Below are 25,627 nucleotides of genomic sequence, written 5' to 3'. Positions count from 1 at the left end.
AACCAGGTTCTCCTTATCAGTCTCACTAGAAGCAAGCAGCGTCTCCTCAGCCTGCGCTGTCAGTCAATCATCATAGATGTTGTAGAATGATGCCTCTAGTGCAGGAGCCAATATAGATATTCATGCAGACAAATCAGATATTTGTGGATGTTGACCCCAAAAGAGAAAGAGAGGCAATATGGTGAAATATTGTAAAGCTGGGAAATCACTTGTGCATCACAGCGCTACTCACAGGATCCCCGGTTGCAATCAGGCATATCAGAATACTTCCGCGATCGCCGCTTACAGCGTGCGTTCCACGGAAACAGGAAATGAGTCACTGGTTGGACGTGAGCAGGATGTCCAGGGCGTCATCAAAGCCATTTGGTCAGCTGACGCTTTTCCTTTCCATGATTGGGCTACTTTCCCCTCGGGAGGCGTGCACCTCCCAACCTACTAACTCTTATATACCCAGTTAGCATTATTAGCAGCTGCTACACAGCCAGGATCTCCTCATTGTCTAGGGCAGTGGTTCTCAACTCCAGTCCTCGGGACCCACCAACAGGCCAGATTTTAAGTATTACCTTGGGGAGTTGCAGACTAGAATACTGCAATCACTGAGCAGCAAGTGATATCACCTGTGATGTATTTCAGCTATCTTGCAAACCTGGCCTGTTGGGGGGCCCTGAGGACTGGAGTTGAGAACCACTGGTCTAGGGGGATACGGTCTTTACTGCTCTCTGGAAGTAAGTTGATTTAATTTACTCTCTTACATTTTCTCTTTGATTAGACATTGTTAGTGTGCTCATTAGCACACCCCATTCAAAGCCCCACATAGATGGCCTATCATGATATTTAGCTTATCCCTTTGGTTGGTACCACCAAGCTCTCTAGCATGCTGTTTACCTCACATTACTTCAGTTCACTTACTGTATATGCATTAGTCTTTGCACAATCTAGATCCTCAATCTGCAGAAACTATTTTTTTTGGCTCAAACACTACACTCGTACAATATACTTTCCTGTGCTTAAGGGTTCCACTTTGGCTGTACGATGATCCTTGTGGACCCGTTGCCAGACAGTCCCCCCCTTTCGGCAGAGAGGCCTTCCTGCTTTTCCTTACCTTTCCTTTGGTGAACAACTTGCCAATATCTGGCTAGAGAACATTGCCTTTGTTTTCTCCATTTACCATGGAGCGCCGCTCCAGCGACTGACCCATGTGATGGTTGCCCCTTGAGACGCAGACCTTGACCCAAGCGGATTCTGACGTGTACCATATTGTGCTAATGATGGTCATTTTGTAAGTATCTTTAGATTCCTAATTGTCTGTCCCTTTTGTCCCCTATGCTGTTTATCAGATTGTTGCCTGCAATACTTTTTTGCTAACAATACAATATTTGCAATATACCTATATGTATTTGACTTTAGATCTGATAATTTCTACTTTTGCTGTTGTGTTACTAGACCATACAGCTTTCATTAAATCAGTCCCTGAAGAAGAAATATAATTATTTCCAAATTTTCAAAACATGTTGGGATTTCTGAATCCATGTATAATTGATCTGCCTCCTACCATGAGACCAGCTTCATGATTCAGAATTCAGCTGTATATTGTTGTAATATGACCATCATCCTTTGGTTTTAAACATTGCTGTATGTAAACTTTATTCTTGCCTACCAATAAATTTTGTACGTTTTTAATAAACGCTTCTTACTCCTGTATCTGAAAACATCCCTTGCCCATAAAATCCCTGGGGCAACCTTTTCTGCTTTTTCTCTACATTTGGAATGTGCCTCGGGTTTCAGATGTATAGCCCTCAGTTAGTTTCCAATCACAATTCACCTCCTAACATTAGGCCCCACTTGCTGCCATTCAATGGCCAAATGAAACACTTTCTATTGCCAAATGAGACTAATGCCCCGTACACGATAGGATTTTCTGACGGAAAATGTTTGATAGGAGCTTGTTGTCAGAAATTCCGATCGTGTGTAGGCTCCATCGGATATTTTCCATCGGAATTCTCGTCACACAAAATTTGAGAGATGGTTCTCAAATTTTCCGACAACGAAATCCGTTGTCGGAAATTCCGATCGTGTGTACACAATTCCGAAGCACAGAGTTTCATGCATGCTCGGAATCAAGCAGAAGAGCAGCACTGGCTATTGATCTTCATTTTTCTCGGCTCGTCATACATGTTCTACGTCACCGCGTTCTTGACATTCGGAATTTCCAACCAACTTTGTGTGACCGTGTGTATGCAAGACAAGTTTGAGCCAACATCCGTCGAAAAAAAACATGGATTTTGTTGTCGGAAAATCCTATCGCGTGTACAGGGCATAACAATTACAGTTGAGACAAAAAATAGTGCCATGAAAGGATAGGACTTACATCAGTGGTGCTTGGCATGTGGAGTCCTCTAGTTTGGCCCATGACCTCTAACCAGGGAAGCTCACGCCTAGGGTCAGCAACCCAATGATCGCAATCTGGGCACCATCCCAAAGCATCATAGAGCAGTGAACCAGCAGCGGAGGGAGCAGGCAGCCATGGAGGGAGCAGGAGCCCCATAAGCCGATACTACCTCTGTAGCATCGGCTCCTGTCCCAGGTGGAGTAATACCTCTGCACTCTGCCTCTAATCCTTTCTAGCAACATGGAGAGCGATGCCAGCAGCAGCTACAAGAGGACATATACACTGTGCATAATTGCTATTAGCACCTATAAAAGGGATAACAACTATTAGGCTGCTTTCACACTACAGCTGCACCTGGGGGTTAGCTGCACTGAGCCATATAATTCTACTATATCCTGTAGGTTTGGTGCACTGAGCCATATAATTCTACTATGTCCTGTGGGTTTGGTGCACTGAATCTGAAAGCACACCAAAAACTCCTGAATGCAGATATAATAAAAATCTATGCACCCACGGTGCAGGTAAACCGCAGTGCATCAGTGTAAAAGCAGCTTTATAGGGGGCTCAGGACAGTAAGGACTCATTCATTTGTGGTTTGCAGGCGCTAAAACCCCATTGTTCATTGTGGCCCATGACTGGTTACCAGATCACTTAAGTGACCTTCGATCTTTGAAAGGTTGAGCACCCCTGACTTATATTAATGAAGAAAGGTTCCTCTGTATGATTAGGGTTCAGGATCCACGGGGCTCCACAGGAACACAGGAGTATATTTGATAACTAACAAAAGTGTCTGCTGTTGACCCCACAATTTTGTTCCTAGTCTGCTTCATTTCAACTGAGACTTCAGCTATTGCATCATATTCCCTGACCTTAAAACTGTAACAAGCCCAGTAGTGCAATTGGAGCTACTGTACTGTAAGTTTATGTCCCTCAAATGAATGTCACAGAAACATATCTGCACATGGTGGCATTGCATCATGTTGTAAGACGCTTTTGTTAGTTATGTTTTATGTTTTGTTTCCCTTAAGCATCACATATAAAATCAATATTCAATCATTTATACAGACCCTTATCTCCTTTATAGCCTTTTGGACCAGGGGGACCGATAGCTCCATGTGGCCCTGGTAGTCCTATGTCTCCCGTTTCTCCTTTAGGACCTGCAAAATGAAGTTTGTTAACTATATCTGATAGGCTTTTTTCATCAAAGAAAGTGTAATTTATTTTCTTGACACCATCAATTCAATGAAGTACCATCCTGGATCAAAATTAACATAGAGCTTTACACTGATAGAAAATGTTCAGGCAGCTTGCAAGAATCATTAATGTTATTTGATCCAGAGGACTGAAATCAATACATAGTCAAAATCACCTTTCATGAAATAAATGGTAGTCACCTTGAAGAACATAGCTTTCAGAATACTTTGGCCTCACTGTAATTTGTCTTTTTCTTTGAGAAAGTAACAGGGAGAAAGAGAAAAGATATAGATGTAGTAAATGAGATCCTATTCATTTTAGACCAAAATGATATCCCATATCCCCTGTGAATAGCAAGCTTAGATGGGTATTCATGTTCACATACTCATTATAAACAGGGGTAAAGCATGTTTAGGCAAGTTGCTAAACTATAGTAGAAAAGTGTGGACCATTAAAGGAAACTTGCTGAGAGAAGCATATAGGCTGCCATTGCTAAAATCTGAACATACAAATTGTCTGGATGTCTTGTTGATCCAATGACTTTTATGCTTTCTGAGTCATTTACCAAGACGTTTTGACTGTCTGCATATGTTTCTGGGCTAACTAGCACTATGGGTTTGATTTACTAAAGGCAAATAGAGCAATTGAATTTACCCCAAGACATAATAAAGACCAATCACTGCTGCTCTCTCTCTTGTACCCCCCTCTCTTGTGCCCCCCATCATTTCTGCAGGCAAACTTTAGTTGGTAACCCTGCTGGGTCCCCCCCCCCCCCCCACAACTCTGCTCTTTGCAAGAGCTATGTGCAGCACAATGAGGATTTCACTTCTAAATGTACAAGATAATATCTGGGTTTGCAAGGACATTTGGTGCATCCAAAGTGGATTTATATAATTTGTGGTTGTTAGGAAGTTCCCCATGGTTCCCATGGCAGCTGGTGCTCCATCATCGGCCGGGGGGGCAGAAGACAGACCTGACCATGGACCCACCCGTCGCTCCAGCACCAGCTCACTCACCCTGTGCTGATAGGTGGAGACAGCGGCTTCTCCTCCATGTTCCAGCTCTGTCAGTCGGGTTGCCCATGCGTCTCCTTGGCGGTACATCTCCTCCTTCCTCCTCCTTCCTCCTCATAGGCCAATAGGATGGCTTCTCCTTTTGGCCAATTGGGAAACGGGTCTCACAACGCACTTCCTTATTGGTCGGGAGGAGAATCAGTGGGATAATAGTGAATATTCATTCGCTATTGTCACACAACCGGGTGGGCTCAGAGCGCAGTGCTCTGCGCCCCATGCCCACCCTTTTTTGAAGCCTGTTAGAGCCTCTGGCTCTAATCACGTGCTTAAAAAAAAAACGGAATCCATGCATCCGGCACCCTGCATGTAGATTAGGGGGCGGAACGCATCGATGGGGGGGGCAGCGCCGTGTGCTACTAATGGATGGGCCGCCACTGTTAGGTTCCTTGTTCATATTTTCTGACTCTCACTATGCCGTAACGACTGGTGTTTCAGCTGAATTTAACATGTAGAGGTCAATTACTCATTTAATCAGAAAAACTACAGTTTCAAAGTAAAGGTCATCTGTGCTATATTGTTAGATGGCCTATCATGATCCTTTTATATACTGTATGTATTAAAGCATTATTAAACCCAAAGGCAAACATTTATTACATTGCAGCTTACCAACTCTTAGATGTGGTGGCTGTATTTGTTTTCTTTTTTAAGCTTTCTTTCTTCTATTTTCATCTGATAATACAGCCAGTAAGTCTGCTGTTTTTCAAAAGCACAAGCTCTCCAGCAGAATGTATTAGTTTACATGAATGAGACAAACCACTTAAAGAGGAACTGCAATCTGCTCACATGAGTTGTAATAAAAACATCTTTGCCATTCTGAAGCTTCCCTCCAACCACTTTGCATATCATTTTATATATACTGTGATTATGTACTTGTCAAATAGGCTGCAGAAATCTCCCTCCACTAAATCTGGCTGCAGCCATTTTAACTGTGGGCAGCCGAAGCTGCTGCCTGTTCAGTTCCTGGATTTACACAATCCTCCAGCTCTGCAGCTTTCATTGGCCCTCTTATGACTCGTCCCCCCTCCCTTCCTGGCAAACTCTCCCAAGAGTGAGGAGAGCTGTGCATGTCATAAGCCTAGGCTTTTTATCAGACAAGAAACAGGAAGTGGGCTGTATATGGCATTTACTGGCAGAAAAAAAATGTTTTACTATCCAAAGTTAAAACAACAAGGGCAGACGATTTAATAGATGGAAAGTTGAAAAAATGACTTTAGGTCCGCTTTAACACTGGCAGGGGTGATTCAAATGATCAGCTTGTATTTATTCATGCAAAACCTTTATCCCCAAAGGAAAAAATAAAACTGTTTGCTGTAACTAAATATAAAGTGTGAGCTGGAGTTTGGTTTCAAGGTGTTAGTGGTTCTAAATCTGCTAGGCTGCGCCCCCCCTCCCCCCCGCTGCTGTCTGCTGTGCCTCCTGTCCTCATTCCTCCAGAGTTGTGTCTCCCTAATACTCTCCCACAGTACACAGAACATGGAAATGCAATTATTTTAGTAAATATAAACTGCTAAATACCTTTTCTCATTATCATTATATAGCAAACTTGTGACTTCTATAAGTTCCTGGTAAAGCTTGTAGGAGGAGTTTTCATACTGCACTGTCCTATCAGGACCCCTGACCCTATGTCTGGACAGTGCTGATTGGCCCTGTGCTGATCACATGCACTCTCCCAAGGAAAAAAAAAACTATTTATACATACCAAACTGAGCATGTGCAGCCTAGCTGCAAAGGCTCTGTCTTATCCGGACCGGTTCTGGAGCCAGTGGAAGAAGAGGAGGATCTGTGCATATGTGATCACACAGCCTTTTTATTACAACGCAGAGAATTAACCCCTTAGGTTCCACAGTGAGTATAACAAGCATGCTTTACTGCATATACTGTATAGACCGATTTTACTATTGTGTGTTTAGTAATACCGCTCGAAACTATTTTTGTAAACATATTACATTTTTAAAAAATGCAGCTATATAACAACAGTTCAAAGAGTTGTAAATGTTAAAAAGTTCATTTTAAAATAATTAAAATTGGCCATTATTGTAAATCATTGAAAGTTTAATTTATGCATATAATAGATTACTTCATATCACACTAACAAGTTCTTGCTGATTTTCTAAGCTCTAATTACCAGTATTTTCTCCAACGCCATACAGCTGCTGTTAGCAGACCAATAAAAGTATAAAAAAAAGAGCATCAGCAGTTGTTCGCTGGTCAGAAGATGTGAGCTGAACAAATAACCTTGTATATAATGTAAGAAGACCTTTTAAACCTGGTATATTATATCACAAACAAAACTTTGCAGCCAGAGATGTAATGAGCTATAAAACTGTTGACAAAACAAATTAGTGGCTGGTAATTTCCTATGAACTAAAAGAAAAGACTCATTTCTTTTATTAGACCATCATATGGTTTACTGTGTACAAGATTTCAAATCCTGCGAGCCCTGAGAACAGTGTGTTTCAAAAGCTCGTTCTCTGCAAGTGATTTGTAGAGCCAATAAAAATCGAAGTCCTTTTTTTTCCCCCCACACAAGTTTCAATACGGCTGCAATAACAGAGAACAAAGCACAAGCTGAATTATCAGTCAATGAGCAATACAATAAGTCATCATAGACCACTTTGAGTTAAAGAAATAATTTTATGGTAAAAGCATTAGAATTGCAATAACATATTGGGCTGTAACAACAGCTTTCTTTGTCCTCTAGAAGTTCATTATAGAACGCCCTCAATAGAAGGTTACTTTGCCATTGAGTTAAAAAAAATGTAACTTTACTTTAAATGCTAAAATTTGAAATACAGGTAACTTTTTTCATCTGTTCTATGTTATCTGACGTTTTCCTGATTTTTTTTTAGTTACTTCAGCATATCAAAGTAAAAGTTTCAGTTTCCTCTTGTTTCCTGTGTGTGGCCACTTCTCAATCATAAGCCATAATGAGCAAATACGACATTGTATAAAATGTACAAAGTTAGAACAGGCTAGCAAAGTGCCCTTGCTTTGTGTTAGTAATTGGGCTAACATAGTGCTGGAGCTGAGGGACTCCTCTAGCTGCCAGGGGAAAACTTCTCCAGTGAGAGTGGTGGGGGGGAGCGAAGGGAAAGGAAAGACAGATTCTGGTGGTAGGGGACTCAATTCTTAGAAGGACAGAGAGGGCAATCTGTGACAAAGACCTGAAGTGCTGAACTGTATGCTGTCTACCGGGCGCTCGGGTTTGGCACATCACGAATCTGATGGACAGATTACTGGGAGGGGCTGTGGAAGACCCGGCTGTCATGCAGATGGAGTGTTCTAAAGAACGATTTTAGGGACTTAGGAGCTAAATTGAGGAAAAGGACCTCCAAGGTAGTATTCTCAGAAATACTACCAGTACCACGAGCCACATCAGAAAGGCAGAGAGAGATTAGGGAAGTAAACAATTGGCTCAGGAATTGGTATAGTAAGGAGGGGTTTGGGTTCCTGGAGAACTAGGCCGACTTCTCAGTCGGTCACCAGATCTATAGAAAGGACAGACTGCACCTAAATGAGGAGGATGCAGCTGGGAGTGAAGATGGCTGAAACGTTAGAGGGGCTTTTAAACTAGGCAACGGGGGGAGGGTCCAAAGATAGAAATAGTCAGCACGGAGCATATTCCAGAGGGTAGTATTGGGGGCATTAGTGGTAGGTTTACTAAAGGACATAAACCCGAGGTATAGTAACAAGTTCTATTTGCAATTTCGGAACCCCCTTTAAGAGGGCAGTATGGGACCGGTCTAAACTGCGTGGCCTGTTCATCAATGCCAGGAGCCTGGCGGACAAGATGGGTGAACTAGAGATACTGTTGCACGAGGAGGATTTTGATTTTATGGGAATTTGAGAGACTTGGTTCAACAGCTCTCATGATTGGCTGGCAACCATTTACGAGTATTCCCTTTATCGCAGGGATAGAGAGGGTAAAAAAGGGGGAGGGGTATGCCTGTATATCAAGAATAATGTACAAGTGAATGTAAGAGATGACATCACTAAGGGAACTAGGGAGGAGGTGGAGTCCTTATGGGTAGAGCTCCAAAGGGATGAAACTAAGGGGAAAATAATACTGGGAGTATGCTATAGGCTCCCTAACCTGAGGGAGGAGGGGAAGATGGACTGCCTATCACAATTTGGATTAGCAGCAAGGATGGGAAGTGTCATCATAATGGGGGATTTTAATTATCCAGACATAGACTGGGGGGAAGGAACCGTGCATTCGTTTAAGGCTCGCCAGTTCCTAGATGTCTTGCAGGACAATTTTATGTTTTAGATGGTAGACGCACCAACTAGAAACAAAGCGTTACTAGACCTACTGATTACCAACAACACAGACCTGATCAAGGATGTGGAAATAAGGAGCAGTTTAGGAAACAGCGATCACAGGTCAATTAGCTTCAGTATAAATCACACAAATAGGAAACACAAGGGGAATATAAAGACATTGAATATCAAAAGAGCAAACTTTCCCAAACTATGAATCTTGCTAGAAGATATAAATTGGTATAAAATCTTAGGAAAAAAGAACATGGAGGAGAGATGGGTTTGCTTTAAGACCATAATAAATAAGGGCATTAGCCAGTGCATCCCATTGGGAAATAAATTTAAAAGAGCAAACAAAAGTCCTGGATGGCTTAACTCCAATGTAAAAATGCATATAAAAGCAAAGGAGAAGGCCTTCAAAAAAATGCAAGGCTGAGGGATCATCATCAGCATTCAGACTTTTTCAAAGAATGCAACAAGAAATGTAAGGGTGCAATTAGGGCGGCTAAGATAGAACATGAAAGACACATAGCGGAGGAGAGCAAAAAAAATCCCAAGAAATTCTTTAAGTATATAAACAGTAAAAAAGGGAGGACAGACCATATTGGCCCCATAAAGAATGAGGAAGGACATCTGGTTACAAAGGATGGGGAGATGGCGAAGGTATTGAATTTATTCTTCTCCTCAGTCTTCACGAGGGAATCGGGGGCTTCAGTAACCAAAACTGTAGTGTTTATCCTCATGACACATCACAGGAAGCACCCTTATGGCTAACACAGGACAGAATTAGAAATAGACTTAGAAAACTCAACATTAATAAGTCACTGGGACCAGATGGCTTGCACCCGAGGGTCCTGGGGGAACTCAGTCAAGTAATTGCCAGACCATTGTTCCTAATTTTTGCTGACAGTCTACTGACTGGAATGGTACCAGCTGATTGGAGAAAAGCCAATGTAGCTCCAATATTTAAAAAAGGGCCAAAATACTTCCCTGGGAATTACAGACCAGTTAGCCTAACATCAATAGTATGCAAGCTCTTGGAGGGGATGATTGAAGGGACTTATACAAGACAAGATTTTAGTAATGAAAACGGTATCATTAGCAGTAATCAGCATGGATTCATGAAGAATTGTTCTTGCCAAACCAATCTATTAACATTCTATGAGGAGGTGAGCTGCCATCTAGATAAAGGAAGGCCCGTATATATGGTGTATCTGGATTTTGCAAAAGCATTTGACACAGCTACCCATAAACATTTACTGTAAAAGTAAGGTCCGTTGGTATGGACCATAGGGTGAGTACATGGATTGAAAACTGGCTACAAGGGCGAGTTTAGAGTGGTGATAAATGGGGAGTACTCAGAATGGCCCCCATGGTTCTGTGCTGGGAACAAATCTATTTAATTTGTTCATAAATGACCTGGAGGATGGGGTAAACAGTTCAATCTCTGTATTTGCGGATGATACTAAGCTAAGCAGGGCAATAACTTCTCCGCGTGATGTGGAAACCTTGCAAGAAGATCTGGACAAATGAATGGTGTGGGCAACTACATTGCAAATGAGGTTTAATGTGTAAAAATGTAAAATAATGCATTTGGGTGGTAAAAATATGAATGCAATCCACTCACTGGGGGGGAGAACCTCTGAGGTAGGGATGAGTCAAACACCCCCCTGTTCGGTTCGCACCAGAGCATGCGAACAGGCAAAAAATTTGTTCGAACACACGAACACCGTTAAAGTCTATGGGACACGAAGATGAATAATCAAAAGTGCTAATTTTAAAGGCTTATATGCAAGTTATTGTCATAAAAAGTGTTTGGGGACCTGGGTCCTGCCCCAGGGGACATGGATCAATGCAAAAAAAAGTTTTAAAAACAGCTGTTCTTTCGGGAGCAGTGATTTTAATAATGCTTAAAGTGAAACAATAAAAGTGTAATATTCCTTTAAATTTCGTACCTGGGGGGTGTCTATAGTATGCCTGTAAACAGGCGCATGTTTCCCGTGTTTAGAACAGTCTGACAGCAAAATGACATTTCAAAGGAAAAAAGTCATTTAACCAGTTGCCGACCGCCGCACGACGATGTACGTCGACAGAGCGGCACGGGCAGGCAAAAGGGCTTACATGTACGTCCTTGCCTGCCCGCGGGTGGGGGGTCCGATTGGACCCCCTCCGGTGCCTGCGGTGGTCGGCAAATCTCCCCCGGCGATCGGTGGTGAGGGGGAGGCCATCCATTCATGGCCCCCCCCTCGCGATCGCTCCCAGCCAATGGGATCATTTCCCTGCCTCTGTATTGTACACAGAGGCAGAGGAAATGATGTCATCTCTCCTCGGCTCGGTATTTTCCGTTCCGGGCCGAGGAGAGAAGACTGTAATGTGAGTGCACCAACACACACACACACACAGTAGAACATGCCAGGCACACAAAACACCCCGATCGCCCCCCGATCCCCCCCCAATCACCCCCCCCCCTGTCACAAACTGACACCAAGCAGGTTTTTTTTTTTTTTTTTTTTCTGATTACTGTATTGGTGTCAGTTTGTGACAGTTACAGTGTTAGGGCAGTGAGTGTTAGGCCCCCTTTAGGTCTAGGATACCCCCCTAACCCCCCCTAATAAAGTTTTAACCCCTTGATCACCCCCCGTCACCAGTGTCGCTAAGCGATCATTTTTCTGATCGCTGTATTAGTGTCGCTGGTGACGCTAGTTAGGGACGTAAATATTTAGGTTCGCCATCAGCGTTTTATAGCGACAGGGACCCCCATATACTATCTAATAAATGTTTTAACCCCTTGATTGCCCCCTAGTTAACACTTTCACCACTGATCACCGTATAACCGTTACGGGTGATGCTGGTTAGTTCGTTTATTTTTTATAGTGTCAGGGCACCCGCCGTTTATTACCGAATAAAGGTTTAGCCCCCTGATCGCCCGTCGGTGATATGAGTCGCCCTAGGCAGCGTCAGATTAGCGCCAGTACCGCTAACACCCACGCACGCAGCATACGCCTCCCTTAGTGGTACAGTATCTGATCGGATCAATATCTGATCCGTTCAGATCTATACTAGCGTCCCCAGCAGTTTAGGGTTCCCAAAAACGCAGTGTTAGCGGGATCAGCCCAGATACCTGCTAGCACCTGCGTTTTGCCCCTCCGCCCGGCCCAGCCCAGCCCACCCAAGTGCAGTATCGATCGATCACTGTCACTTACAAAACACTAAACGCATAACTGCAGCGTTCGCAGAGTCAGGCCTGATCCCTGCGATCGCTAACAGTTTTTTTTGGTAGCGTTTTGGTGAACTGGCAAGCACCAGCGGCCTAGTACACCCCGGTCGTAGTCAAACCAGCACTGCAGTAACACTTGGTGATGTGGCGAGTCCCATAAGTGCAGTTCAAGCTGGTGAGGTGGCAAGCACAAATAGTGTCCCGCTGCCACCAAAAAGACAAACACAGGCCCGTCGTGCCCATAATGCCCTTCCTGCTGCATTCGCCAATCCTAATTGGGAACCCACCACTTCTGCAGCGCCCGTACTTCCCCCATTCACATCCCCAACCAAATGCAGTCGGCTGCATGAGAGGCATTTTTATGTCCTCCCGAGTACCCCTACCCAACGAACCCCCCCAAAAAAGATGTTGTGTCTGCAGCAAGCGCGGATATAGGCGTGACACCCGCTATTATTGTCCCTCCTGTCAATCCTGGTCTTTGCATTGGTGAATGTTTTGAACGCTACCATTCACTAGTTGAGTATCAGCGTAGGGTACAGCATTGCACAGACTAGGCACACTTTCACAGGGTCTCCCAAGATGCCATCGCATTTTGAGAGACCCGAACCTGGAACCGGTTACAGTTATAAAAGTTACAGTTACAAAAAAAGTGTAAAAAAAAAAAAAAACACAAACAAAAATATAAAATAAAAAATAATAGTTGTCGTTTTATTGTTCTCTCTCTATTCTCTCTCTCTCTATTCTGTCTATTGTTCTGCTCTTTTTTACTGTATTCTATTCTGCAATGTTTTATTGTTATTATGTTTTATCATGTTTGCTTTTCAGGTATGCAATTTTTTATACTTTACCGTTTACTGTGCTTTATTGTTAACCATTTTTTTGTCTTCAGGTACACCATTCACGACTTTGAGTGGTTATACCAGAATGATGCTTGCAGGTTTAGGTATCATCTTGGTATCATTCTTTTCAGCCAGCGGTCGGCTTTCATGTAAAAGCAATCCTAGCGGCTAATTAGCCTCTAGACTGCTTTTACAAGCAGTGGGAGAGAATGCCCCCACCCCCCCCACCGTCTTCCGTGTTTTTCTCTGGCTCTCCTGTCTCAACAGGGAACCTGAGAATGCAGCCGGTGATTCAGCCAGCTGACCATAGAGCTGATCAGAGACCAGAGTGGCTCCAAACATCTCTATGGCCTAAGAAACCGGAAGCTACGAGCATTTTATGACTTAGATTTCGCCGGATGTAAATAGCGCCATTGGGAAATTGGGGAAGCATTTTATCACACCGATCTTGGTGTGGTCAGATGCTTTGAGGGCAGAGGAGAAATCTAGGGTCTAATAGACCCCATTTTTTTCAAAAAAGAGTACCTGTCACTACCTATTGCTATCATAGGGGATATTTACATTCCCTGAGATAACAATAAAAATGATTAAAAAAAAAAAAAATGAAAGGAACAGTTTTAAAATAAGATAAAAAAGCAAAAAAATAATAAAGGAAAAAAAAAAAAAAAAAAGCACCCCTGTCCCCCCTGCTCTCGCGCTAAGGCGAATGCAAGCATCGGTCTGGCGTCAAATGTAAACAGCAATTGCACCATGCATGTGAGGTATCACCACGACGGTCAGATCGAGGGCAGTAATTTTAGCAGTAGACCTCCTCTGTAAATCTAAAGTGGTAACCTGTAAAGGCTTTTAAAGGCTTTTAAAAATGTATTTATTTTGTTGCCACTGCACGTTTGTGCGCAATTGTAAAGCATGTCATGTTTGGTATCCATGTACTCGGCCTAAGATCATCTTTTTTATTTCATCAAACATTTGGGCAATATAGTGTGTTTTAGTGCATTAAAATGTAAAAAAGTGTGTTTTTTCCCTAAAAAATGCGTTTGAAAAATCGCTGCGCAAATACTGTGTGAAAAAAAAAAATTAAACACCCACCATTTAAATCTGTAGGGCATTTGCTTTAAAAAAATATATAATGTGTGGGGGTTCAAAGTAATTTTCTTGCAAAAAAAAATAATTTTTTCATGTAATCAAAAAGTGTCAGAAAGGGCTTTGTCTTCAAGTGGTTAGAAGAGTGGGTGATGTGTGACATAAGCTTCTAAATGTTGTGCATAAAATGCCAGGACAGTTCAAACCCCCCCCAAATGACCCCATTTTGGAAAGTAGACACCCCAAGCTATTTGCTGAGAGGCATGTCAAGTCCATGGAATATTTTATATTGTGACACAAGTTGCGGAAAAGAGACAAATTTTTTTTTTTTTTTTTGCACAAAGTTGTCACTAAATGATATATTGCTCAAACATGCCATGGGAATATGTGAAATTACACCCCAAAATACATTCTGTTGCTTCTCCTGAGTACGGGGATACCACATGTGTGAGACTTTTTGGGAGCCTAGCCGCGTATGGGACCCCGAAAACCAAGCACCGCCTTCAGGCTTTCTAAGGGCGTAAATTTTTGATTTCACTCTTCACTGCCTATCACAGTCTCGGAGGCCATGGAATGCCCAGGTGGCACAAAACCCCCCCAAATGACCCCATTTTGGAAAGTAGACACCCAAAGCTATTTGCTGAGCGGTATAGTGAGTATTTTGCAGACCTCACTTTTTGTCACAAAGTTTTGAAAATTAAAAAAAGAAAAAAAAAAATTTTTTTTTTGTCTTTCTTCATTTTCAAAAACAAATGAGAGCTGCAAAATACTCACCATGCCTCTCAGCAAATAGCTTGGGGTGTCTACTTTCCAAAATGGGGTCATTTGGGGGGGGTTTGTGCCACCTGGGCATTCCATGACCTCCGAAACTGTGATAGGCAGTGAAGAGTGAAATCAAAAATGTACACCCTTAGAAATCCTGAAGGCGGTGATTGGTTTTTCGGGGTCCCGTACGCGGCTAGGCTCCTAAAAAGTCCCACACATGTGGTATCCCCATACTCAAGAGAAGCAGCAGAATGTATTTTGGGGTGCAATTCCACATATGCCCATGACCTGTGTGAGCAATATATCATTTAGTGACAACTTTGTGCAAAAAATAAATAAATAAATAAATAAATAAATTGTCACTTTCCCGCAACTTGTGTCAAAATATAAAATATTCCATGGACTCAACATGCCTCTCAGCAAATAGCTTGGGGTGTCTACTTTCCAAAATGGGGTCATTTGGGGGGGGGTTGTGCCATCTGGGCATTTTATGGCCTTCAAAACTGTGATAGGTAGTGAGGAGTAAAATCAAAAATGTACGCCCTTAGAAATCCTGAAGGCAGTGATTGGTTTTCGGGGCCCCGTATGCGGCTAGGCTCCCAAAAAGTCCCACACATGTGGTATCCCCATACTCAGGAGAAGCAGCTGAATGTATTTTGGGGTGCAATTCCACATATGCCCATGGCCTGTGTGAGCAATATATCATTTAGTGACAACTTTTTGTAATTTTTTTTTTTTTTTTTTGTCATTATTCAATCACTTGGGACAAAAAAAATGAATATTCAATGGGCTCAACATGCCTCTCAGCAATTTCCTTGGGGTGTCTACTTTCCAAAATGGGGTCATTTGTGGGGGTTTTGTACTGCCCTGCCATTTTAGCACCTCAAGAAACGACATAGGCAGTCATAAATTAAAGGCTGTGTAAATTCCAGAAAATGTACCCTAGTTTGTGGGCGCTATAACTTTTGCGCAAACCAATAAATATACACTTATTGACATTTTTTTTACCAAAGACATGTGGCCAAATACATTTTGGCCTAAATGTATGACTAAAATTGAGTTTATTGGATTTTTTTTAGAACAAAAAGTAGAAAATATCATTTTTTTTCAAAATTTTCGGTCTTTTTCCGTGTATAGCGCAAAAAATAAAAACGGCAGAGGTGATCAAATACCATCAAAAGAAAGCTCTATTTGTGGGAAGAAAAAGACGCAAATTTCGTTTGGGTACAGCATTGCATGACCCCGCAATTAGCAGTTAAAGCGACGCAGTGCCAAATTGGAAAAAGTGCTCTGGTCAGGAAGGGGGTAAATCCTTCCGGGGCTGAAGTGGTTAAAACTACTTGCGGCTCTTAATGAATTGCTGGGGAATTCCCATGCCGTTTTTATCAATGAACTTTTATGTGTATTGTCGGACCGGCAATTCATTAATAGCCGGGAGTAGTTTAAAATGACTTGTTTTTCTTTGAAATGTCATTTTGCTGTCAGACTGTTCTAAACACGGGAAACATGCACCCCTTTACAGGCATACTACAGACACTCCCCAGGTACAAAATTTTAAGAAATATTACACTTTTATTGTTTCACTTTAAGCATTATTAAAATCACTGCTCCTGAAAAAACGGTAGTTTTTAAAACTTTTTTTTGCATTGATCCATGTCCCCTGGGGCAGGACCCAGGTCCCCAAACACTTTTTATGACAATACCATGCATATAAGCCTTTAAAATTAGCACTTTTGACTTCTCCCATAGACTTTGAAAGCGTTTTCCGTGGCCTTCGAATTTGCCCCGAACACCCCAAATTGTTCGCTGTTCGGCGAACTGGCGAACAGCCGATGTTCGAGTCGAACATGAGTTCGACTCGAACTCAAAGCTCATCCCTATACTGGGGGAATCAAGGATGGAAAAGGACCTTGGGATCCTAGTAGATGATAGGCTCAGCCATGACATGCAATGCCAAGCTGCTGCTAACAAAGCAAACAGAATACTGGCATGCATTAAAAAGGGAATAAACTCAAGAGATAAAGCGATAATTCTCCCACTCTACCAGACTCTGGTCCGGCCTCACCTGGAGTATGCTGTCCAGTTCTGGGCTCCAGTCCTCAGGAGGGATGTACTGGAAATGGACCGAATACAGAGGAGGGCAACAAAGCTAATAAAGGGACTGAAGGATATTAGTTATGAAGAAAAGTTACGAGCACTGAACTTATTCTCTCTGGAAAAGAGATGCTTGAGAGGGAATATGATTTTAATTTACAAATACCGTACTGGTGACACCACAATAGGGATAAAACTTTTCTGTGAAGGGAGTTTAATAAGACACTCATTAAGATTAGAAGAAAAGAGGTTTAACCTTAGACTGCGTAGTGGGTTCTTTATTGTAAGAGCGGCAAGGATGTGGAATTTACTTCCACAGGCGATGGTTTCAGCAGGGAGCATCGATAGTTTCAAAAAACTATTAGATAAGCACCTGAACGACTGCAACATACAGGGATATACAATGTAATACTGACATATGATCACACGCATAGGTTGGACTTGATGGACTTGTGTCTTTTTTCAATCTCACCTACTATGTAACTATGTATACATTGGGGGAATTCATCAAAGCTGCAGCGCCATATTTCTGGCATTAATCCTTCATGGTAATGTGTTGCGCCAAATTTATGAACCATCTGCAACACTTTTGCCTCTGACAGCAACACATGTTCCAAATTCAGTTCCAAAAAGCCCCACTTTTACATTGTGGTGCAATGCCTGCTCCAAATTCAAATTAAAATACGGACAGTTTGTATCTTATGAAAGTAGAGCTAATTAATACCAACTCTCTGGTGCAACCAGTTTTTGCCAAAGTGTCACACTCACATTCTAAAAGTGGTGTCACACTCACATTCTAAAAGCCTCCACAAGATTCAAGTACACGTTCTAGACAGGTACATGAATTTGGTGCATGCTGTGTCACTTTTAGAATGCACACAAGAGAATGTCTGCACCAGCCTTTATGAATTCCAGGGATTTTGAGGTAAAGTGGTTGTAAACCTCTGCCATGAAATATTAACAAAGCATATCCCTCTATAGTGTGTTCTTGTGTTAATCCAGAACACTATACAATGGCGGAACTACCAGGGTTGCAAGGGTCGCACTTGCAGCTGGGCCCTTGTGTTTCGCCACAGTGACAGCTGGGCCCAGGACAGCAGGAAGCATACATGCCAGCCTACTGTCTCTGTGATGCTCACTATACAATGGAGTGGGGAGAAAGCGTCTGACTGGCAGCGCTGTAGTACTAGCCCAGCATCTCCCTCTGCCCCTCCGGCTAGCAGTTCACACTATACAGTGGAGAGGGGGTAGGTCCCAGGCAGGTACCAGCTTCAGTGTACAAGTAGAGCAACTCACTTATTTGTACTGAAGCTGGTCCCCACCCGGGTCAAAGGCCCCTTCTTTCTCCACTGTGAAGCATGAACTGCTGACCTGAGTGGCAGAGGGAGATGCCAGGCACTACAGCGCTGCCGATCGATATGTGCAGCAGTAGTGAGTGTCCATGGGGTGACTGAAGGTCCTCTTTAAAGAGGTTGCAGAGAAGTGCTGGGGGGACGAGAAGTAAACAGGATACTGAAATTACACAGTTGTGTGTGTTGGGGGGTACACAGATGTGCTGGGGGGTTTGGGGGTGCAGAGATGTGCAAGTGGGTACAGAGATGTGTTAGGGGTGTAAAGATGTGTGGTGGAGTATACATAAGCATACTGGTGCTTATGAAGGCTTTGATGGGGTGTACAAAGGTGTGCTGGAATGATACAGAGGAAGATAGGAGGTGTAGAGGTATGTGGGGGGGTACAGAGGTGTGGGGGGTGCAGAGATGTGCAGCAGAGTGCATAGATGTGCTGGGTGTGAAGGTGTGCTGGGGGGGGGGTGCAGAGGCATGCTGTGGGTTACAAAAACACATTGAGGGATACAAAGATGTGCTAGAGAATATAGATGATGCTGGGAGGTGCAGGGGTGTGCAAGGATGTGCAGAGGTGTGCTGGGGGGCTACAAAGGATGCTGGGAGGTGCAAAGGTGTGTGAAGAGGGTCAAGAAATGTACAAGGGGGTACGGAGGTTTGCCATGGGCTATCTGTGAGGTATAGAGATGTGGTGGGGGGTATCAAGGGGTGCTGAGGAGTATGGCGGCATTCCAGGGGTGTAGAGATATACAAAAGGGTATGGCATTAGGTGCCTCTTGTAGAACCATGCCCATTTTAAATGCTCCACCCCTAATTAAGATGCTTCTCTGCCTACAGTAGCCTGCTAAACACTTAGCAAAAAAAGGTGGCAACTATGCAGGAAGGGGGCTTGCTGCAGAACACATGAAAGGTTACTGCTGCAGGACCATAGTAAAGGGCCCTGGGATGAGTGTGAAGGGCCCTGGGACCAGTGGGAAGGGACCCGGGACCAGTGGCAAGGGCTCTGGGACTGATGGAAAGGGCCCCAGGCTTGGATCAGGAGGGCCCTTCATGGTTTCTTGTACAGGGACCCTGAAGGTTCTAGTTGCACTAAGTATAATTTCTACCTCTACTATTAGTCACCTTTGACAAGTTTTCTTGACACCAAGAGGTAAAAAGATGACAGAGGAGGGAGCCCCAGCACACAGCCTGTGATTAGCAGCCCCAGCTCTTTTACTGTGTGCTGTACTGTTGTTGTTTCCCTTTCCTCCAATCAGCTCTCACTGAGCTCTCTGTCCCTTGCTTTCTGAAATATCTGACAAGCTGTATAAATTCTGCACTTTGAATGGCTGTAGGGAAGACAGGGCTGCAGATATAGAGGTACAACTTATGCAGGAAGATTAGTTTCATCTGTGTATCACTTGAGGCGAGCCACTTCACTGGGCATATGTAAGGGTTTATAACCTCTTTAAGTTTAGAGAGAGATAGGGAAATAGAGAGATATAAAGAGAAAGTTATGGAGAGACAGATATATACTGTATATAGAGGTAATAGGGAGAAAGAGATATTGAGATAGATATACTGCATATAGAGAGAGATATACAGTCAGGTCCATAAATATTGGGACATCGACACAATTCTAATCTTTTTGGCTCTATACACCACCACAATGAACTGCAGACTTTCAGCTTTAATTTGAGGGTATTTACTTCCAAATCAGGTGAACAGTGTAGGAATGACAACAGTTTGTATACAGTATGTGCCTCCCACTTTTTAAGGGACCAAAAGTAATGGGACAGATTAACAATAATTCATCAAACTTTCACTTTTTAATATTTGGTTGCAAATCCTTTGCAGTCAATTACAGCCTGAAGTCTGGAATGCATAGACATCACCAGACTCTGGGTTTCATCCCTGGTGATGCTCTGCCAGGCCTCTACTGCAACTGTCTTCAGTTCCTGCTTGTTCTTGGGGCATTTTCCCTTCAGTTTTGTCTTCAGCAAGTGAAATGCATGCTCATTCGGATTCAGGTCAGGTGATTGACTTGGCCATTGCATAACATTCCACTTCTTTCCCTTAAAAAACTCTTTGGTTGCTTTCACAGTATGCTTTGGTCATTGTCCATCTGCACTGTGAAGCGCCGTCCAATGAGTTCTGAAGCATTTTGCTGAATATGAGCAGATAATATTGCCCGAAACAATTCAGAATTCATCCTGCTGCTTTTGTCAGCAGTCACATCATCAATAAATACAAGAGAACAAGTTCCATTGGCAGCCATACATGCCCACGCCATGACAATACCACCACCATGCTTCGCTGATGAGGTGGTATACTTTGGATCATAAGCAGTTCCTTTCCTTCTCCATACTCTTCTCTTCCCATCACTCTGGTACAAGTTGATCTTGGTCTCATCTGTCCATAGGATGTTGTTCCACAACTGTGAAGGCTATTTTAGATGTTGTTTGGCAAACTCTAATCTGGCCTTCCTGTTTTTGAGGCTCACCAATGGTTTACATCTTGTGGTGAACCCTCTGTATTCACTCTGGTGAAGTCTTCTCTTGATTGTTGACTTTGACACACATACACCTACCTCCTCTTCACCAGGGAAAGAATTCTTCGGTCATCCACCACAGTTGTTTTCCGTGGTCTTCCAGGTATTTTGGTGTTGCTGAGCTCACCAGTGCGTTCTTTCTTTTTAAGGATGTTCCAAACAGTTGATTTGGCCACACCTAATGTTTTTGCTATCTCTCTGATGGGTTTGTTTTGTTTTCTCAGCCTAATGATGGCTTGCTTCACTGATAGTGACAGCTCTTTGGATCTCATATTGAGAGTTGACAGCAACAGATTCCAAATGCAAATAGCACACTTAAATTGAACTCTGGACCTTTTATCTGCTCCTTGTAAATGGGATAATGAGGGAATAACACACACCTGGTCATGGAACAGCTGAGCAGCCAATTGTCCCATTACTTTTGGTCCCTTATAAAGTGGGAGGCACATATACAAACTGTTGTAATTCCTGCACCGTTCACCTGATTTGGATGTAAATACCCTCAAATTAAAGCTGAAAGTCTGCAGTTAAAGCACATCTTCATTTCATTTCAAATCCTTTGTGGTGGTGTATAGAGGCAAAAAGATTAGAATTGTGTTGATGTCCCAATATTTATGGACCTGACTGTAAATTATAGCTTTGGTGTTATCTTAGAAACAATTTAGGCCACATGCACAAAAAAAAAAATTTAAAAAAATTTAAAGACATGACATTTGACTAGTTTGCTTACTACTCCCTGTGATTGATTTACTAAAGGCAATAATCCTGTTATGTTATTGAAGTTACACTTTGCAAAGGAACATTCCCCGGAGCTTAGTGAATGATTTGAAGCTGTGCTGACTTCCATCATCAACCATCTGCCACAGGGCAGTCTTTAATATTGATTGGACCCTGGGCAAACATTTTCTTGGGCCCTCTCGAATCCACTTATCAACTATTTGCGGGCAGTGTGGGCTCAAGGGGAAGCTGCCTTGGGCCCCACAACAATGAGTAGCAAAAAAGCAAATTTTTTTATTTTGCTTGCACACTATTGTGTATTCTATACAAATCACAGCACTTACTAAGCTCAGGGATGAATTCCCTTGCAAAGTGTAACTTTCCTTACAAAGCAAACAGCCTATATACCCGAAAAACTCTAAGGAAAAAAACATTTTAAGGTGGGGTTACCTGGAAGTCCCATTGGTCCAGGATCTCCCTTTGGTCCAGCGACAGGTGTACAGCAGTCACAACAGTTAAAAAAAAAATCAGCTGTTTCAAGAGTAAAATTGTCAAAAGGGTAAAGAGTGGTGGCAGTCCTGAAATCAGGGTTTAAAGTGGCCAGTTCAGTGGTGGTGTCACTGGTTTCAAGCATGTCAGTGAAAAAAGTCTCCTCTGTTGGTGGTGCAAGAGAAGTCTCGAAAACATTTACAATCTCCATGTTGTACACTTTTTTAGGGTACTTTGTCGGTGGTGTTGTCTTCGCTTCCAAGTAAACTGTAACAACCATAGTTATAAAAGTCGCTGTAGGCCAAGAAAAAGTTCCCATTTTTTATCTGTCAAAAAGAGAAAAGGATGCATTATTCATGTCAAGCTTCTATATTTCAGTCAGCTTCGTTTTTAACAATCTGGTATTATGGAAACTAGATTTAAAACGTGCATACACTATGCAAGGTCTTTGTGCCAATCCCATCTGTGATCTCCTGCCTGACACTTCCAGCTAGGCTGCTTATTGTACTTTTGGATTTATGGTGTTGAGAAGCTATGCCGATGTAGACAAATGTGCCCATTTAGAATTACAGTAATGCTGAAAATGTACCCAATCCTGCCATTAAACCGCTGACTGAAGGACTGCTTCTAAATCTAAGCTCAAGAAATAAAACTGCATAGCAGGAAAGAAAGAGCGCCACAGTTTATGAACACATTCACAGAGCAATAATATTTTAAAAGTTTGTGCTGAGTTAGTACACTGTTTACATACCATAATATTGGGATATTGCTTTGAATTGAATTACACGACAGATGAAAAACGAAAAAATGGGAATATATGTATTTATGTTTCATCCACTACAGATACAGTGTTGTACTGCAACTTATTGCTATTGTCACGACTTTAAACCATGGTTTTGTTTGCGTTGTTCCACAACATTTATCCCCTTTTTTAAACATTTGATATCGTAAGCAGGATAGTGCAATAAGTAATAAAATGACTTTGTTAAAAAAAAAAATTAATAATAAAAAAATAATAATAATAAAGTCTAGAAGAGGCAACATTTACAATCTTGTTGAGAAGGATCATTTTGCATTTAAATTGATTCAGAAACAAAGCCTACCCGTTCAATGTGCTTCATTTTCCTTGTCAAAAGAAGTTTATTGAGTATACAATGTTATAAAGATACATAAAGATACATAAAGTAAGTTTACAAGGATCTATAAAGTAAGCTCATTGTTTTACAGTAGGGTTTATATAGGTAAATATCATGAAATTTCAAATATTAAACATTGGGTTCACGTAAACCTAAATTAAAGATATATATCATTTCCTTAGTTACTTTTGTAGGTATTTAAATGATTTATACCTACTATACATATTGTTTACAAGTAGAGTGTATATAGGTCAAATAAATTCTGATAATGAGCTTTAATCGTAAGGTGGAGAAAAGGAAAGAGAAAGAAGAAAAAGGGTTGAAAGGTAGAGGTATGGTCCACAAGGTTGTCCCGCTCGTCAGTTTATTATTCTTTTTAGTTCTCTTTGAAGCCTTAGAATGGGTGTCTCTGTAAGTCATTTAATCTGTTACCATGGCAACAGGACAGAGTCATTGAAATTTGACAGGAACTGTTGTTTTATCCAAGGATGCCAAAGTTTTTCAAATTTTGGAATTTGATTTTGATCGATGGCTACCATCTTAGCATGGGACATTGTATTATTCATTCTGTGAATTGTTTCTGCTAGTACCAATGTAGGAGATTTCCATGCCTTGGCCACTGTTTGTTTTGCAGCCGTTATTAGTTGGATCATAAGTTTGAATTGAGAGAGTGTTAACCATTCCGGTTTTAGATTAAGTAAAGTTAAATATGGATCTGGTTGTATTATTTTTTTAAATATTTTAGATGCAATCACGAAGACTTCCTTCCAGAAGGTTTGGATTACTGGGCACGTCCACCATATGTGTAAATATGTGCCTATTTCTGGGCATCCTCGAAAACAAAGAGTTGAGGTATTAGGTGAATATTTTGCCACTCTAGCGGGTACAAGGTACCAGCGAGTTAGGACTTTATAATTTGTCTCCAGTGCTAAGATGTTGGGTGAAGATGACTTAGATGTGAGCCATATATTAGACCAGTCCGTGTCTTCTAAAGCAATGTGCTTCATTTTAGGCTCTCATTTATAATGTGCAGATAACTATATCACTGTAGTGGCCAGCATCTAAAAAGCTCTGAATCTAAGTATACAAAGATACGGGCTAATGAATACCTCCCAACATTTTGAGATGGGAATGAGGGACACCTACTTGCAAACGTATGTAGGCATAGGACACGCCCCCCTGACACACCCCCTTAAAGGAGAATTAACCCCCCAAAAATGTTAATTAAATCCACAAGAGACTTTTTTTGCCACTCCTATTCCTTTATATTGGCTCTTAACATTTACAAATGCAGCTATTTTGAATTTAGATGAAAGGTTTATCACTGGGAAACACTTTCTGAAAGATAAAAAGTGAATTTTATATACAACTATATAGATCAGACCAAAATGAGGGACAAATGAGGAGAAAATAGGGACAGAGGGACATTGCTCTAAATCAGGGACAGTTGGGAGCTATGCTAATGTGTTCTATGGTTCTGGTGCCAACTCCTCTGTTTGCCCACTGCCAACTTGCCTAAACATTTTGAGGCTTTATAGGAAAAGTAGACAAGAAAGAACCACATGACAGGAGGCTGTAATCTCACAGAAAAGCAGTGTGACCAGTGGCGGCTTGTGCTCTATTTTTTGGTGAAGCAGCAAACAAACCACCCGACCACCCCCCCGTTCGGTCGGTCAATTAATCAAACCCCCCAGCTCGGCAAACAAACCCCCCCCCTCCTGACGCTTGCCCGTCCGCCCACCAGCTCCGCACTTACCCCATCCAGGTTGCAGGCAGCTTCGGAGGCTTCTCCCTGCGTCTCCTCCTTGGTGGCTTCCCCCCTGCTTCCCAGCCGGCCAATATGATTGCATCTCCTCTTGGCCAATTGGGTCTTATGACCCGCTTCCTGATTGTCCGGGAGGAGACACAGCTGGGTGGGCTCAGGGCGCAGTGCTCTGCGCCCCAAGCCCACCCTTTTTTAAGCCAATTCATGTGCTTAACAAAAAAAAAACCTATTGAAATCCTTGCGTCCAGCACTCTGCTTGTAGATTAGGGGCCAGGAACATGGATTAGGGGGGGCGGCGCCCCTGCATCCCTAATGGAGCGGCCGCCACTGAGTGAGACCATAGCTCCCAACTGTCCCTGATTTCAAGGGACTGTCCCTGATTTGGAGCAAAGTCCCTCTGCCCTCCTCATTTGCCCCTCATTTTGGTCTGATCTATATAGTTGTATATAAAATGCACTTTTTATCTTTCAAGTGCTAAACCTTTCATCCAATTTCTAATTTGCTGCATTTGTAAATGTCAAAAGCCAATATAAGGGAATAGTAGTGCTAAAAAAGCAATGGTGGGTTTAAATAATTCTTTATTTTTTTTGTATAATTCTCCTTTAAGGGGCGTGGCAGGGGGGGTGTCCTATGCCTACATACTTTTGCTAATAGGTGTCCCTCATTCCCATCTCAAAAAGTTGGAAGGTATGGTGTGACATAACTCCTGAAAGGTAATTAAGTGGACTTCCTG

At 42.4% G+C, this 25,627-nt stretch overlaps 1 protein-coding gene across 2 annotated transcripts in view; it reads right to left on the bottom strand.

The window, feature by feature from the left end:
- The window catches only part of LOC141139730 (uncharacterized), an 84,139-nt gene that overhangs the window by 16,822 nt on the left and 41,690 nt on the right, over nucleotides 1-25,627 (bottom strand). For both annotated transcript variants that reach the window (XM_073626132.1, XM_073626131.1), the window contains exons 2-3: nucleotides 21,955-22,319; nucleotides 3,457-3,546 (exon numbers count right to left, since the gene is read on the bottom strand). In XM_073626132.1, coding sequence (XP_073482233.1) covers nucleotides 3,457-3,546; nucleotides 21,955-22,312 — 448 coding nt within the window. In that variant the 5' untranslated portion in view covers nucleotides 22,313-22,319. The remainder of the gene's footprint in view (nucleotides 1-3,456; nucleotides 3,547-21,954; nucleotides 22,320-25,627) is intronic.

This window comes from Aquarana catesbeiana, linkage group LG04 (genome assembly GCF_042186555.1).
Source record: "Aquarana catesbeiana isolate 2022-GZ linkage group LG04, ASM4218655v1, whole genome shotgun sequence".
In the NCBI taxonomy this organism is placed as follows: Eukaryota; Metazoa; Chordata; class Amphibia; order Anura; family Ranidae; genus Aquarana; species Aquarana catesbeiana.
The sequence above is the reverse complement of the archived record's forward strand: the minus strand, read 5'-3'. Positions and strand labels throughout refer to the sequence as shown.